The 18,181-nt window shown below is 34.6% G+C and overlaps 1 protein-coding gene across 1 annotated transcript in view; it reads right to left on the bottom strand.

Moving 5' to 3' along the window:
- LRRIQ3 (leucine rich repeats and IQ motif containing 3) overlaps window positions 1-18,181 on the bottom strand; it is a 117,902-nt gene that overhangs the window by 47,628 nt on the left and 52,093 nt on the right. Inside the window, exon 5 of the mRNA XM_037042432.1 lies at window positions 14,704-14,860. Within this exon, the coding sequence (XP_036898327.1) occupies window positions 14,704-14,860 (157 nt within the window). The remainder of the gene's footprint in view (window positions 1-14,703; window positions 14,861-18,181) is intronic.

The following is an 18,181-nucleotide window of genomic DNA, read 5'->3' as shown; positions in this document are numbered from 1 at the left end:
TTTCCATTTTTCTGAGTACCTTTATCGTAAATGGGTGTTGTACCTTATCAAAAGTTTTTCTGTGTTTACTGATATGATCATGTGGTTTTTGTCTTTGCTTTTGTTTATGTGGTGTATTACATTTACTGATGTACGAATATTGAACCATCCTTGCATCCCTGGAATGAATCCCACTTGGTCGTGGTGTATAATCTTTTCGATGTATTGTTGGATGCGATTTGCCAATATTTTATTGAGGATTTTAGCGTCTATGTTCATCAGCAATATTGGCCTGTAGTTTTCCTTCTTTGTTGTGTCTCTATCTGGCTTTGGAATTAGGATGATGCTGGCTTCGTAAAAAGAGTTGGGGAGTTTTCCCTCCTTTTGGATTTTTTGGAATAGTCTGTGAAGAATAGGGGTTAGCTCTTCCTTAAAAGCTTTGTAGAATTCACCTGTGAAACCATCTGGTCCAGGGCTTTTGTGTGATGGGAGTTTTTTGATTACTTCTTCAGTTTCATTTGCTGTTATTGGCCTGTTCAGGTTTTCTGCTTCTTTTTCATTGAGTTTTGGAAGATTATGTTTTTCTAGAAATTTGTCCATTTCATCTAGGTTTTCAAATTTCTTGGCACACAGTTCTGCATAGTAATTTCTTATAATCCCTTCTATTTCTGTGGTATCAGTTGTAATCTCTCCTCTTTCATTTCTGATTGTGTTTATTTGGGTCCTCTCTCTTCTTTTCGTGATGAGCCTACTTAAAGGTTTGTCTATTTTGTTTATCTTTTCAAAAAACCAACTCCTAGATTCATTGATCCTTAGAATTGTGCCTTTAGTCTCTATGTCATTTAATTCTGCTCTGATCTTGCTTATTTCCTTCCTTCTACTTGCTCTGGGCTGTCTTTGTTGTTGTTCTTCGAATTCTTGCAGGTGTCGGGTTAGGTTGTTTATTTGGAATGTTTCTATCTTCTTTAGGTAAGCCTATATTGCTATGAACTTCCCTCTCAGGACTGCCTTCACTGAAGATTCTTTCAATGTGTTTGCCCATTTCACGATGGATGATTTACAAGCACACCTGCCCACACTGCACTGAGTGTTCAGCAGTTTTTGACCCAAAACAGCATAACCCCTGCGCCCTACCCTCCCTGTTCACTAGATCTTTCTCTAACAACTCTTTTTTGTTTCCCTGTGTGGAATAAGTAGAACAAAAAAGTGGCAGAGGCACTAAAAGGCATCAAAATCAACGGTTCTAATAATGTTTTGAGCAGTAGAAATACATGTATTGCATCAATTGGAGAGTACTTTGACGGTGACTGAAGTTTAACATGAAAGAATTAATACGTTCCTTTATAAATAAATTCTGTTTTGGGGGAGGCCTCCCCTTGTACTCTATTTACATAAGGAAAACAAGAGGGAAGCAGGTAAGAATAAATAAGGAAATGAAAACAGTGAAAACACTAAACTAGCTGAAGTGTACTCTTTATAATAGAATATGAGACAAGACATTGAAGAGGTGAACTGAAACAAAATTTTGAGAGGCCCATAAATTACCAAAATCTGCAGCCGCTGTTATGCTTTTTCATTTAGATTCTGGAATCTTTCCTACATTCTCTTGTTATTTAACTATCCAGAAAATTTCAGGCTAACGGGTATAAGATTTCACTCTATACTCTCTACTTTATATTATAAACAAAACAAATAATCACCCTAACATTTGGTTGTTCACTACTGTATATAAAAGTTTGAATAACAAGCATAACTTATCAATTCTAAGCAATTTTATATGCATAGTTACACTTTATTAAAATGTATAGATGTTTTCCTACCAAATAATCATTTTAATCCCCCAGGTGAAAATTAATATGTCCATTAACAGCACTATCCAACTTCAGTTTCCACAGTTCCTCTAGCAAATATCTTGGTATATTTAGGATAATTTGCTTTCCATTCACACATGTGCCAAGCTAATTCTCACCTCCACAACACTGGTTGAGAAGTTTTTGTAAATTATACCCTTGATCTTTTCTTTTTTGACAATCACTTTCTTGTATGTTATACCACATATGTATGCTTAATTATATAGACATACTGGTCATTATTCTAATGCTTCATCTTAACAAGAAATTCCTACAGAACAAAAGATTTTCTGTTCTTGATTTTCCCATAGTATTCTGAAGTAAAATATTAAAAAGCACTGAAGTTAGAGCATTGAACTTGCAATTTAAAACAAAGTTCCTGCCCTGGCTGGTGTAGCTCAGTGGATTGAGCGTGGGCCTGTAAATCAAAGGATCAGGGTTTGATTCCCAGTTAGGGCACATGCCTGGGTTGTAGGCCAGTTCCCATTAGGGGACACATGAGAGGCAACCATACATTGATTATTTCTCTCCCTCTCTTCTTCCCTTCCCCTCTAAAGATAAATAAATAAATAATCTTTAAAAATAGATAAATAAATAAATAAAACAAAGTTCCAACACTCATATAAAAAGATCTATGCTGATACCTATTTATATGTATAAACATATGTCAGTATATATCTATTGCCTTAAAGGTTAAAGGTAAAGCTGTTGTGGTGATAAAGAGCATACATTTTGCACGATAACACATGATCTATATCATTGCTTCATGGGTAGAAAAATCAACAAGTGTCTCTACGAGCTCTGAAAATTCTCTCCATTTGTCAATGCTCAGAAACTTTCTCTCTATACCAGAAATTTACTACCCTGTCATCAACCTTAAAATCACAAATTTTTCAAAAACTTGGAGATAAATAATATATTTTTGCATGTATGGAAGGAGTTTGCACATTAAGTTTTTTTAAATTTGAATATAATGACATAAAATACAAATACGGGATAATAGATTTGAATCTTAAGCATAACACAATAATCAAATTATACAATGAAAATTTAAGATACTGCATTTTTTTTCTTCAGTGCTATATTATTTAACTAAAAACTGCAATGCCAAAATGATTGTGAGGGTAGACATACAAACAATGGAAAAAAATTTAGAACCCTGAATAAACTCCTAAAGATGAAAAAATTAATTCTGATAAAGACGCTAAGATAATTAAATAAAAGTTTGTTTTTTTAAATGTTGCTGAGCAGCTAGTTACCCACATATAAAAGAATTATATTTAACCCCATCTCATACTATATAAAAATTAGCTCCAAATAAATAATAGGCCTAAGTTTAAGACCTAAAATTATAAAACTCTTAAGGGGAAAAAAATCTTTCAGACCTTGGCTTATACAGCAATTTCTTAGTTGTAACATGAAAAGTATGTGACAAACAAAAAAAGATTAATTGGTTTTCATCAAAATTTTAAAATTTTATGCTTTGAGAATACCATTAAGAAAGTAAAAGAACAATCTGCATAATGGGAAAATATATTCAAATCATAAATGTGATAAGAGTTTTGTATCAAAAATATATAAGGCATTCTTACAACTCATCAATAAAAAAGACAACTTATTATAAAATGATATAATCAAATGGATTTGAATAGCCATTTCTCCAGAGAAGATATTCAAATGCCAATGAATACATGAAAAGATTCCCAGCACCCTGAGTCACTATGGAAATGCAAACCAAAACTACAATGAAGTACTACTTCATATCCCCTGGGGCGGCTATGACCAAAAACAAGCAATGACAAGTGTTGGTGAGGATTTAAAAAAAAGTGGAACTTTCACACATTGATGATACAAATGCAAAATGGTGCAACTGCTGTGGCAGTTTGGCAGTTCCTCAAAAACATAAACATGGAATTACTATATCATCAAGTAATTCTGTAAGTAGGGATACANAATCACAAATTTTTCAAAAACTTGGAGATAAATAATATATTTTTTGCATGTATGGAAGGAGTTTGCACATTAAGTTTTTTAAAATTTGAATATAATGACATAAAATACAAATATGGGATAATAGATTTGAATCTTAAGCATAACACAATAATCAAATTATACAATGAAAATTTAAGATACTGCATTTTTTCTTCAGTGCTATATTATTTAACTAAAAACTGCAATGCCAAAATGATTGTGAGGGTAGACATACAAACAATGGAAAAAAATTTAGAACCCTGAATAAACTCCTAAAGATGAAAAAATTAATTCTGATAAAGACACTAAGATAATTAAATAAGAGTTTGTTTTTTTTAAATGTTGCTGAGCAGCTAGTTACCCACATATAAAAGAATTATGTTTAACCCCATCTCATACCATATAAAAATTAGCTCCAAATAAATAATAGGCCTAAGTTTAAGACCTAAAATTATAAAACTCTTAAGGGGAAAAAAATTTTTCAGACCTTGGCTTATACAGCAATTTCTTAGTTGTAACATGAAAAGTATGTGAAAAAAAAAAAAAGATTAATTGGTTTTCATCAAAATTTTAAAATTTTATGCTTTGAGAATACCATTAAGAAAGTAAAAGAACAATCTGCATAACGGGAAAATATATTCAAATCATAAATGTGATAAGAGTTTTGTATCAAAAATATATAAGGCATTCTTACAACTCATCAATAAAAAGACAACTTATTATAAAATGATATAATCAAATGGATTTGAATAGCCATTTCTCCAGAGAAGATATTCAAATGCCAATGAATACATGAAAAGATTCCCAGCACCCTGAGTCACTATGGAAATGCAAACCAAAACTACAATGAAGTACTACTTCATATCCCCTGGGGCGGCTATGATCAAAAACAAGCAATGACAAGTGTTGGTGAGGATTTTTAAAAAAGTGGAACTTTCACACATTGATGATACAAATGCAAAATGGTGCAACTGCTGTGGCAGTTTGGCAGTTCCTCAAAAACATAAACATGGAATTACTATATCATCAAGTAATTCTGTAAGTAGGGATACACACCATAAAAACTGAAAAAATATGTCCACACCACTATTTGTACGTGAATGTTCATAGTGGCTTAATTCACAATAGCCATAAATTGGAAGCAATTCAACTAATGAATGGAATTTTAAATGTGATATACATATGTAATATACATAATAAAATGAAATATTATTAAGCTATAAAAATTAAGTACTGGTACATGTTGCAGCACAGATGAATCTTGAAAACATTATGCTCCCCTTGGCTGGTGTGGCTCAGTGGATTGAGTGCTGGCCTGAGAAGCAAAGAGTTGCTGGTTTGTTTCCCAGTCAAGGCCCATGCCTGGGTTGCAGGCCAGGTCTCCAGTAGGGGTGCATACGAGAGGCAACCACACATTGATGTTTCTCTCCCTTTCCCTCTCTTCCCCTCTGTCTAAAAATAAACGGATAAAATCTTAAAAAACAAAACTATTATGCTAAGTGAAAGAAGCCAAGCTCAAAAGACCACATACTCATTCATCCAAACTTTTTCCAAATGGAAAGTTTTTATTATGCTTATTCTACTTCCATGCCACATTATATATGGTGTACGTAGAGAGCATGTTTTATATTTTAACTTACAGTTTGCTGGACCATTAATTATTACATCTTGTTCAAATGACTGGAACACTAGTATTCCAACTGGAATTAAATTTGGCTGAGTAGTGACATATTCAATTTCATTGATTTCTGATCTAATTGTTACTATTTCTTTCTTTCTGCTTTGGATTTAATTTTCTCTGTTCTAGTTTTCTCAAGTGGAGACTTAGATGATTATTTTTAGATCTTTCTTCTTTTCTAACATAAGCATTCAGTGCTGTAAAGGTCCCTCTAAGCACTGTTTTCACTGCACCCCACAAATTTTGGTGAAGTTGTATTTTCATTTTCAATGAGAATAGACCCTTGACTATACAAGGGTTGGGGATCCTACCATCTCCTTTAACCCCCCATGCCTGCACGTTTGAAAATCCATGTCTAACTACTCATCAGCCCCCTGCATACATGGATTCCCAATTACTGATCAAAAATATTCTGAAAAAAAAAAGTTAGGTTTTGCTGATGTGTACTATGTAATTAGGTCTGTAATGGTTAGATCTCTATTGAACATGTACACACTTTTTATTGTCATTATTCCATAAACAATTCAGGGTAACAATTGATACAATTGATTAATAGTTGATACTATTAATATAGTATCAACATTGTATTAAATATTATAAGTAATCTAGAGATTATTTAAAGTATACAGGAGCATATGTGTAGGTTATATAATAATATATAAGCCATTTTATAAAAGGCATTGATCATTCTTGGATTTTGGTATACTCGTGAAGCCTTAAAATCAATCTCCCATGAATACTGAGAATGACTTTCCTATACATGTATATTTATGATAAAGTTTAATTTATAAATTAGGCACAGTAAGAGGTTAACAATAACAAATAGAATATAGACAAATTATAACAACATACTACAGTAGAAGTTATAGTATAGCATAGTGGTCTTTCTGACCACGGATCTGCTAACTGAGATGGCTCCTGAGTGACTTAAGGGTAGGCAGTTTATACGGTGCCACATGCTGGATGAGTGAATGATTTACGTCCATGTCTCAGCTTAACTTGCTTAATTTTCCCTCTTTCACCTCAATGACCAAAGTATTTGCTATCACTATAAGCACTTTATAGTTCCTATCTCTGCCTTTTCAGATTTTATGCTATTATTTAAATCCTTTCCTCAATTTTCTCCTTTTTCTGGTGACCTCTCAGTTGACATTGGCAACCCCCATGGTTTTATATCTCAGATTACGTATTAAATTAGTATTCACCTGCTGCTTTTCAAAACTAATCCTGCAATTTCTTGGTTTCAGATCTTGCTTATTCACATCTATGGAGCTTAAGCATAATAAATGGTGTCACAAGCTGATTTTCCAGAATGGAAATACCAAGACGAAAGTAAGTGCACAAAAGGTTTATTGGGAGGTAACACCCATTAAAGGAAAATGAAAAACCAAGAATAAGCAGGGAGAGCCAAAGTTTCTCCCAACCAATCAGGAGGCCCAGAGCAAAGTCTATCTACCTGAGAGTTCCACCCTGAGCAGAAATGGCCAGGTCCTTGTAACCCTGACTTACTCAGTAATTGCCTGGAGGGTTCCTAGAGAATAGCCTACATGACCTGTAGGTCATTTTAGGTCATTCCTAGAGAATGAGGAAAGCTGGAAAGCAGAGGTAAACATGACTCCACTCCAGGAAGATAAAAAACCCAATTACAAAATGGGCAAAAGAGTTGAACAGGCACTTTTCCAAGGAGGACATACAGAGGGCCCAGAGGCATATGAAAAGATAGTCAGCATCACTAGCCGTCAGAGTGATGCAAACTAAAACCACAATGAGATACCACCTCATGCCAGTGAGAATGGCCAACATAAACAAATCAACAAACAAGTGCTGGAGAGAATGTGGAGAAAAGGGGACCCTAGTTCACTGTTGGTGGAAATGCAAACTGGTGCAGTCACCGTGGAAAACAGTATGGAATTTCCTCAGAAAACTAGAAATGGAACTGCCTTTTGACCCAGCAATTCTACTGCTAGGATTATATCCTGAGAACCCTGAAACACCAATCCAAAAGAACCTATGGACCCCAATGTTCATAGCAGCACAATTTATAATAGCCAAGTACTGGAACCAACGTAAGTGCCTATCAATAAATGAATGGATCAAAAAAACTATGGTACATTTACGCGATGGAATACTATATAGCAGAGAGAAAGAAGGAGCTCCTACCCTTTGCAATAGTATGGATGGAACTGGAACTGGAACTGGAGAGCATTATGTTAAGTGAATTAAGCCAAGTGGTGAGGGACAAATACTATATGATCCCACTTTTAAGTGGAACCTAATTAACAAAACAAATAAGCAAGCAAAATATAATCAGAGACATTGAAAGTAAGAACAAACTAACAGTAACCAGAGGAGAGGTGGGAGGGGATAATGGGGGAAGGGTTTGCAGAACAACTATAAAGGACGCATGGACAAAACCAAGGGGTGGGGTGGAAGCAAGGGAGGGAGCTGGGTTTGGCTGGGTTGGGGGGGAGTGGTGGAGGGTAAATGAAGACAACTGTAATTGAACAATAAAATAATTTTTTTAAAACCTAACAGTTGAAGTGCCGGCTAACTGCATTCCTTGAATCTGAGCAGCTTCAAATGGCATCCAGGGTTATCCTGATGTGCATCTGCTCTAGGCTTATTCGTCTACCTCCAAGTCTTCTCCATTTAGTCTCAGTAAACTCTTTGATTAAAGGGAACACTATTTATTTTATTTTTATTGCCAGTGAGGAGCAGATGGCCTGAAACCTAGAAAGCACATAATAAACACCAGGAAAACTTTATTAAATGGTTAGGTTTAGCCCTTTATGCAGTTGCTGAGGTCTTTAAGCAAGAGCTTCAGTTCTAAGCCACCACTGTTGCCCCTTTGGACCCCCAAAAGGCTGAATTAAACATAAATTAATTATTCTTAGCCTTTGATAGCCCCAGTAGCTGCTCTCAAAACTCTTCTGACAAATAACGCATACGTCTACCTGACACTAAGTGCCACTATTTCCCAATGGTATTAAAATTTAGAAAAACTCTAGTTTCTTTAATCAGACCCATTAGATACAGAAAATTGACTAGTCAGAATTTAAGTGTATACTCTTCAGAATTCCACACTTTCTATAATCAGTCCCTACCCAGTGAGTGAGTTTTTCCTAGTTATTTCCTTCCACCTACAAGTTTCAGAATAATATCTGCTTGATTTCCATAAGGCCTTAGAGTTTATTACAGTGCTAAAGACAGTCTAAGAATTCAAAAAATACCCATTTGAAATGAACTGCGTTGTTGATGAGGCCCCCAAATGACTGATAGACACAAAGGGCAATTTTCAAAAAGATACAAATATACCTTTACAAAGCTACTTTCTTAGAACTGTATAACCTACAGCAACACCTCAGAATCTCTTTGATAATAAAGGTCAGTTTCTAGTATAAGGAATCATTCTCAGTGCACAAAACAATAAAATTTAAAAAATCAAAATACTTCTCTACAAGCTTCTTTTAACACCTCACATAATAAATTGAGGTGACTCATTCCACATCTGAATCTCATATAAGATCAACCTTCTTGATATTTTCTTAATATCGTTTACTGTTAAACTAGACAAATAAGAGGGCAAAAGTAGATTCAATATCTTGTGGCTTTCAGTATTATAAGGATGATTATTCTTTCCCTCTCCTCCATATTTACTTGAACTTAAAGCAAGTGCAAAACACCACCCTCAAATATGATTAGTTACTTGGATTTAGAAAATCCAAACAACCTCGCCTTGCCATGAAGGCAAGCTGTGCTTTGCTCTGCACAGCCTCGGGGCATGTCTTCCACACAGATGGTGATGTAAAGGGACTCGTGCACTGTGCAATGCTGGGCCCCAATTAGGTGACTCTTTCTCTTTCTTCTCCTACTCACATAGAGCATGTAATAAGTCATCTCATTTTTCTAGTTATAAAAGACTAAACTTTGCCAAAGAAGATAAACCTATGAAAAGATATTCAACATCATATGTCATTAGGACATTGTGAATTAAAACATTAATGAGATCCTACTACACACATATTAGAATGACCAAAATCCAGAAGTCTGACAACACCACGTGCCAGTGAAGATGTGGAGCAACAGGAACTGTGTCATTCATTGCTGGTAGGAACGCAGAATGGTACATCAAATTTAAAGACAATTAGGCAACTTTTTTTACAAAACTACACATGCTCTTACCATATGATCCAGCACACATGTCCCCTTATATTTAAGCCCCTAAAATTAAAATCGTGTCTACACAAAAACTTTCACATGAACATGTGTACCAACTTTGTTCATAATTACCGTAACTTGGAAGTAACCAAGATGTCCTATAATAGATGGATGAGTAAATAAACTAGTACATCCAGGCAATGAAATATAATTTTGTGCTAAAAATGAGCTATTGAGCCATAAAAGGGTGTGGAGGAAACTTAAATACATAATACTAAGTGAAAGAGGTCAATCTAACCAGGCTACATGCTATACAAGTCCAACAGTATGACATTCTGGAAAAGAGAAAAGTATGGAGACAGTGAAAAGATTACTGGTTGCTAAGGGTTTAGGGAGGAAGGGATGAATATGCAGAGCACAGAAGATTTTTAGGGCACTAAAATTATTCTGTATGACACCCTCTAATGGTGACTACACATCATTATATATATATATTTGTCAGAACCCATAGAATGTACAACACCACGAGTAAACCTTAATTTAAATTATGGACTTTGGGAAACAATGATGTGTTGATTTGGGTTCATAAATTACCACATATGTACCACTGCAGGACAGGCTGTACATGTGTGGTGACAGGGAGGATACGGAAATTCTGTACTTTCCACCAACTTTGTTACAAACATAAAAGTACTCTGAAAAAATAATGCTTATGAACTATTACAAAATGATTTTGTGGACTATGACACAAAGCAGAGGTTCTGAAGGCATTATTTCTATATTGATATTATAAATAATGGAGGTATAATCGTTTTATCCAAAATAAAAAATCTTTTGTTTTACTATGTAAATAAAACATGATTTCTAATTAGAAACAAATAAAAACTAGCAGAATAATTACTTAATATTCTGACACCTAAACAGCCTCTATTAATATCAGCTTTCATATATTTCCATGCATATGTAGTATAATTAAAAAGTTAGATTATATTTTTGAAACCTTATTAAAATTATAGTATATTAAAAGATAACAGTTCATCAGGTTTTAAAAAAATCTATAAATTTTCAGGAAAATGTGTTTAACATTAGTTAATGGAAAAAGTTTGCGGGAGGATTGTGAGGACACTTTTGTTCTATTCTGTGGTACAAAACTGTCATGTTTTTATTAATGAGAAAAATGAGTCTTTGGAAGGAAAAAATCAATAAAATACTCTAGAATTTAACCAAATCAGCAGTTCGAAAGCAAATTTTACTTTAGTACAAATGACTGCCATATTAGATTACGTGTGGTGTTCCCAGAAACTATACAAAGCCACGAGCAGTACAAGATGTCCATGTGCTAGAAGTGGTCCCTTCCACGGAACTCGGACTGGTTTGCCCTCCTGACCCCTTTCCTCACTTTGTTGATAACAAGGAAGAACGCAGGCACCCTCTCCAGAAATGTCCAGACAAAGGGTGTAATGGCTCCTGACCACCACTGTTTCTTACCTCTTTCTCTCCTTCCTAACAAAATATGACTAAACCACCTTAAGACAGCATCAGATATGAGTATGGGAGGCAGGAGGAAAGGGAACAATTAAGCTGCCCCTGCAATAAATGCATGGCAAATTAATTTCCCCCTCAGAATCTCTTTCCTTTTGGCTCCAATGGGTATGACTTTCTGTCAGACTATATACCTACTAAAATTCATGTTTGCAATAGACTATGTAAGTAAAAGACATGATTGAAGCCAACAAAAGTTAGATAACAAAGAACATATCATTGTCCAGCCCAGATTAATAAAATTTTGCAATGGAAATTTAGTAACTCCTTTATTTGTTATTACTCCTTCTACATATTTTCCTTATTATCCTTTGAGGAAAAGGGTTGAGTATGCCAAAGAATATTTCAAATATTATTGGGAGTCTCAAGAAAATCAATAATAATTATATAGAATTAGTCTCTAGATTTCCCTAAAACTCACTATAATAATACATAAGTTTCACAAAAACTTGATCTGTTTACCACCATAATTCTAAATTTATGTTGGTCTACTCTGCAAGAACAGACATTCCCTAACTAATAACTGTAACTGTAAAGTATTCATAAACAGTGTTCCTAGCAATTGTTTCAAATCCTTAATTTCTTCTATTCTGACTGAGTTTTTAACAGATTCCTTCTTCTTGGCTCCTGACTTTTGGTCCTATATCTCACTTAAAGCTTATTCTTCTACCATAAACTCTGGGCTTTCCAGCACATTTCCTGACTGAATGTAACTTGAACTCACTCCTAAGGATCTTTCCAGGAATATGGAAAGTTTTAAGCCCTTTAGACAAAAATATATTTCATCTCAAAACAGAAGCAGATTCAGCAATTGATTAATTTTACTAAATACTGAAATTTGAATTCCATTCTTGACTAACGCTTATTACTTTGCTTGGGGCATCTTTAACAAAAAATGAAGTCTAATATTAAATGCCACTATTTTCTCACCCCCTCTCTTTTACCTAATTCATCATTCTTACAATGTTTCTTGGGTGCTAGGTTCTCTTAAGCACTTAGGGCATCAACTGTCTCACTATAGTTTTTAATAAATCAAACTCCAAGTAACAAAGACTAGATATATGAGTAGTAAAAATAGTAAAAAAAAAGTAAATAGTACTGAAAATAGTAAAAAAGTCAATTAAGTAAGCTGAAGAGAAGACAAATAAAGCCAATAGAAAATGGAGCAACAATTTCATACAGAGTTTTCAGAGATGTAAGTTCAAATTAAAATTCATTTCAATTACTTTATGAAGTTGAGCTAAGGGTAATTTCTGTGAAATTCTATGAATCAGAGTTATAAGCAATGAAAAATTATAGGACAATGCATATATTTACATAATAATATAGATAAACAGTTCTTGATAAAAATGGCATGAATAACATTGTAGCAGAATTATCAACAACATCAAAGACCTTTGGAAAACTTGTAATAAATATTTTACCAAAAGATTCATAACACTCAAAATACATCTAAACCCCAATATACAAGGTCTGTCCTGAAAAAGTCCAGCCACTGTTGATGTAACAAGAATGGTTCATGTGACATTGATGTAAACTAGTAGCCAAGGAGAGTGTACTGGAATGTGCATGCACGAACAATGACAACTTCATTGTACTAGTCAGTTGGGGTGGTAGACACAATTGAGTGAGCGTGTGTACTGTGTGGTTGTCACATTCAAAATGACTAAACGGGTAGAGCAAGAAATCCACATCTAATTTTGCATTAAGCTTGAACAGTCCTCCAGGAAAACTACTCAACAACTTGGATGACTCAGATGATAACACCTATGGGCAACTGGTGATTCGCAGCTTCATCACGACAACACACCCATTCATGCATCATGTCTTGTGCAGTTTTTTGGTGAAACAGCAAATCACCCAGGTGGCTCAACCCCCTCTACAGCCCAGATTTGGTGCCCTGTGATTTCTGGCTTTTCTCAAAATTAAAATCACCTTTGAAAGGGAAGATTTCAGACCATCAGTAAAATTCAGGAAAATATGACAGGGCAGCTAATGGCAATTAGGAGAACTATGTGAGGTCCCAACATGCCTACTTGGAAGGGGACTAAGACATCATTATACTATGTACAATGTTTCTTGTATCTTGTATCTTCTTCAATAAATGTCTCTATTTTGCATAGAATATGGCTGACTTCTTTCTGGGCAGACCCCATACAATGATATATTATTCTATGTAACTACATAGATATCAAATGAAATAACCTTTGCAATATGAGATTTTACTCCTATTGATGCACATAATAGTCACTTACCATAACATAACCTCTATACATACACATGGATATATGAATATATGGATATGTACATATGTATATATACACACATATCTATATGAGTATTTCTAAATGTGTTTGTGTGTGTGTAGATATATCCAAATTGGTTACTAGCATATTCAAATTGGTTAACAGTATACAACATTCAGTGAAAGTCTTCTCCATATAAAGCATAGAAAAGCAAGTGACATACCTATAATCGGTGAGTTTACAATCTGCATAGAGGGCCAAAAATACCTCAAATGAATGTTATCATTTTATAAAGCATCCTGTCATCTGGTGCAAAATAATACCAGTGGCACTGAGTGCTCATGTGGGAAAAGGTTCGAGTGGGATGCCTTTGCCTTTTAGCCCTATGCTGTTATTCAGTGAATAATACGACATTTAAGGACTTGAGGACATTTCTGTACCATATTTAGAATACATGTCCTCGTACATTGAAAGGGACTAATGACTATCTGCACCTTTTTGTAAACCCTTCTAATCATGTTCATATAACAGAAATACTTGTAGCTCGGCTACTCAGGAAGAGTTCTGCATATGATGCAGTTTATTTATCACAAACAGTGCTTAACAAACTATAAAAAGTTCAATCTTGTTAATTATAGTACTATATGTCTTCTTGCTACCATTACCTAACGTCCAAATCAAAACAAAAAGCACAAACTCTCGTGTCAGGAGACCTGGAGACAAGTCCCAGCACTGATACTTAGCTATGTGGCTTTGGTGGGATAACTAGCTCCTCTGACTCTTAGTTTTCCTATTTGGAAAAACACTTATCTTACAATGCTGTGAAAAATAAATTACCTATTACATGTCAAATACCTAGCTCAGTGCCTAGCACACAGTAGGTGCTCAATAAATGTTTCTTTTACTTCCAGTGTGTCCTCAAAGCAGTACATAATTTAGCATAAAACAATGAATGAATATTAGACTATATGTAGAATTATCAGCCTTTAATAAACTAAATATTTCTTTGTTTTTAACTACCAAGAAGTAATTTTATATTGCTATTAATATCTACTTCCAATAATTAATAAGAGAAATATATATGAAGCGAGAATTATAAAATATTTGTGGTAAGAGTAATTAATCGATCACAAAAATTGTATTTGTATATTATTATATATTTTTCACATCAAGAAAATCACAAGCAGAATATTAACAATGAAAGATAGTTCTAAAAAATTGAAGAAATACTTATCAACGTTACATAAATTATAATTATAGTATCTTCAATTATACTTACATGCTTCCATCGTGCAAGCTTTCCTGTTCTATTTGTCCCAGGCTTAAGAATGAGATCCTTAAAAACCTTATCATCATGTCTTCTGTGTGCACAAATCAATTTTGTTTCACGTTTCCTAATAAATTTTCCTTGATGTTTTTTATACAGAAACAGGGAGCTGAGTAAAGAGGGATAAAGTAGCCATTTATTATTTTGACAAAAAAAGGAGAAAGAAAAATAAATTTAATGTAATATTTGTTGTCACATTGATACTGTACAAAATTATTTAGGCATGAATATTTGTTCATCAACATTCATCAGAGATAAATGAGTGCTGAGAAATCTGTAGCAACATAAATCCACAAACATTTCCATACTTATATCTGACTCTGCATTTTATAATATAATGTCAGAAAGAATGTGATTAAGTTATCTAGAAAAATGTAAGGTGACGTAGCTTTATTTTCCCTGTCCAGTGAGGAAGTAATTTTTGTGTTCATCTAAGAAAACTGTGGTAGCACAGCAGTGTTCAACAGAATATAATGTAAACAATAAAGTAATTATAAATTTTCTATTAGCTCCATTCAATGAAAAGGTTAAAAGAAATGAGACAAACTTTAAATTTGTTTATTTAACCTAATATAGCCAAAATATCCTAAATGAAATGAACAAACTAATGTCATATTTAATACTGACTGTTATAAACCTTTTGGCCCTTCACAAAAGTTTTTGCTGACCTTGGATGGGCTCTTCTTAGCTGCCTTTTCTCCTAGTTTTCTTTGTTAAGGTTCAAGATTTGAAGATGGTGCAGAGGTGACCAACCTATGGTCCGTGGGCCCCATGCAGCCCAGAACGGCTATGAATGTGGCCCAACACCAAATTGTAAATTTACTTTAAACATTATGAGTATTTTTGTGATTATGTGTCTCGATGTCTTTAGTGCATGGCCCAAGACGACTATTTCTCTTCTGGTGTGGCCCAGAGAAACCAAAAGGTTGGACACCCCGGTACGGTTTTGCTCTCTGCTCTCATTGTGGTACCACCTTCTCTTAATTATTTACCACTTGCTGAGGGCACAGGTGACCAGGGCTCCACCTGCTGCAACTGTGTCAGAGCTTCTGCCCCACCAATGAGGGCTGAGAAGAGGACGAGAACCCAAGACCTCTTATTTTCTCTTACCTGGAATAGATTCTCTGAAACATTTTTAAATTTATTTTTTAAATGGATAAAACCGTGGAAAAATTTATTTCTCAATACATTATTGAAAACAATAGGGTATTCAGCTGGCAATTAGTGGAGGCTAATCATAGTTTGACATCAAAGGGGTTTGACAGAAATCAGCAATGCGAGACAAACGAAGAGAACCATGCTACAATCACTGTCATCCCAAAGGTGGCTCAACCTGGCCAACGGTGTGCTCTCCAAGGAGCAATGTCAGAGGCTTCCCACAGCAGGAGAAACAGATTCCACTAAAACAGCCCCGCCTGGACATTAAATAAATTAACAAACAAAAAACAAGTCCTGGTGAGGAAATCAGTATCCAGATTTATTACAATGCATTATTTAAAACATCCAGGTTTCAACAACAACAATAAAAAACTATGAGATGGGCAAAAAAAAACCCCACAGAAGTGTAATCTATGGAGATCAAAGAGCTGGCCTTTGAAACTGCTTTTGAAAGGGCATAGGAGACAGAGATAACATATAAAGACTTGAAAGCAGCTATTATAAATATTTTTAAAGGAAATAAAACTCAAATAATTAGAGAGGTATAATGACAATGTCCTTTCAAATAGAGATTATTGATAAAGGCACAGAAATCATAAAAATAAAAGAGCCAAATAAAAATTCTGCAGTTAAAAAAGTGTAGCTGAAATTAAATTTTGCTAACTAGTTCAATAACAGATCCTAGTTGGTAGAAAAAAAGAACTAAGAATCTTGAAAAGATTGATAATGATTATGCTGACAGAGAAAAAAATATTGAGGACAACTGACTGGACCCATAAGGGGAGTATTATTAAGTCCACTAACTTGTGAATAATGGGAGTAACAGAAAAAAGAGGAAAAGAGCAGAAAAATATTAGAAGTAATATCCAAAACTTCCTGAAATCTGAAGAAAACAATGTACACATCTAAAAGCTCAACAAATTACAAATAGAATAAACACAAAAATCCATATCTGGACAACTCATAGTATAACTACTGAAATCCAAAAACAAAGAAAGAGAAAATCCTGAAAAGAGCAAGAGGAAAAAAAAAACTAGTCATGGAAATGGGAACTCCAGTAAAATTAACAGCTTAATTCTTGGCTCAGAGGGCAGTAGTATGGCAGACTCAACGTGCTGTAAAAAAAAGTGTTTTAACCACAGACTTTATATTTAGCAAGGCTATCTTTCAGAACTGAAGGCAAAATGGAAGATGATATATATACATATAAACTTTTTTTGGCTTTATCCCTTCATCTTCTTATAACACACAGACACAGACAACAGTGGGTGACAGAGGAGAAAGGGGTAGGGACAGATGGAAGTGAGTGATGGGGTATAAATAGGGACAGAAACAGAATTTGCTGTGAGTGATGAGTACACAATGTGTGTGCAAATTTACGTGTTGTTGAGTTGTAAACTTGAAACTCGTATGGTTTTGTGAACCAATGTCACCCTTACAAATTTTTAACAAACTGAAGTGAGAAGAAGCAACAATATCAAAATGGTGACATGGGTCATTCCTGACTTCATTTTCTCTCACAAGAAGAAAAACTACCAACTATTCATGGAGAAGAAGCCTTGAGAGAATCTTAGAACATGGGGGTGAGGCTGAGGCACCATCTCCACACCACTGATACCAAGAGGACTTCGTTAAAAGGGTAAGAGGAATGCCTACATATTAACTAAACTTCTCCTCAGAAGCCAGTGAAGCACCACACCAAGAAGTCTTCTCTGAGCCTATGTTTCCTCTAGCAGGAAAAGAGACTGAGGGGTAACATCCTGGTCCCCAGCATTGTGGACTGCTTCATGAGAACCTCTACTCTGCTGTCCCCCAAAGTTACCATAAAGGAAAATAATGAAATAGAGAACAGAAAAATAAGACAGAAGATAACCAAACCAAGAAGAAGTTCTTTTAAAAAATTGACATAAAATTTCACCTACACTAAGCAAGGTGAAAAGAGAGAGAACCCATATAAACAAATTTTAAATGAAAATGGAGACATCATTGATATACAAAGGATCACACTTAAAGGAGACTTCCAACCAAGACAGAGGCATAAAGAGATATGTTTTGCTTCCTTGAACAATCAAAAGAAGAACAACAGCAAATTCAAAAACAGAAAATAACCAGAACTGTCAGAAAATTGAACTGTATGGATCCAGCTACCTAAGAGTTAAAGAAGAACTATTCATCCAGAGTAGCAAAGTGGGTTGCCCTGCCCTGGCACGTACCTAAGTCTCCTCCCCTTACAACATAACAGGTGTGCCGAGAATAAAATATGGCCCAAATG

This window comes from Sturnira hondurensis, unplaced genomic scaffold, assembly GCF_014824575.4.
Source record: "Sturnira hondurensis isolate 20B ecotype Veracruz unplaced genomic scaffold, ASM1482457v3 Scaffold0000648, whole genome shotgun sequence".
In the NCBI taxonomy this organism is placed as follows: Eukaryota; Metazoa; Chordata; class Mammalia; order Chiroptera; family Phyllostomidae; genus Sturnira; species Sturnira hondurensis.
Note: the sequence above shows the minus strand (reverse complement) of the source record. Positions and strands in the feature narration are given on the sequence as shown.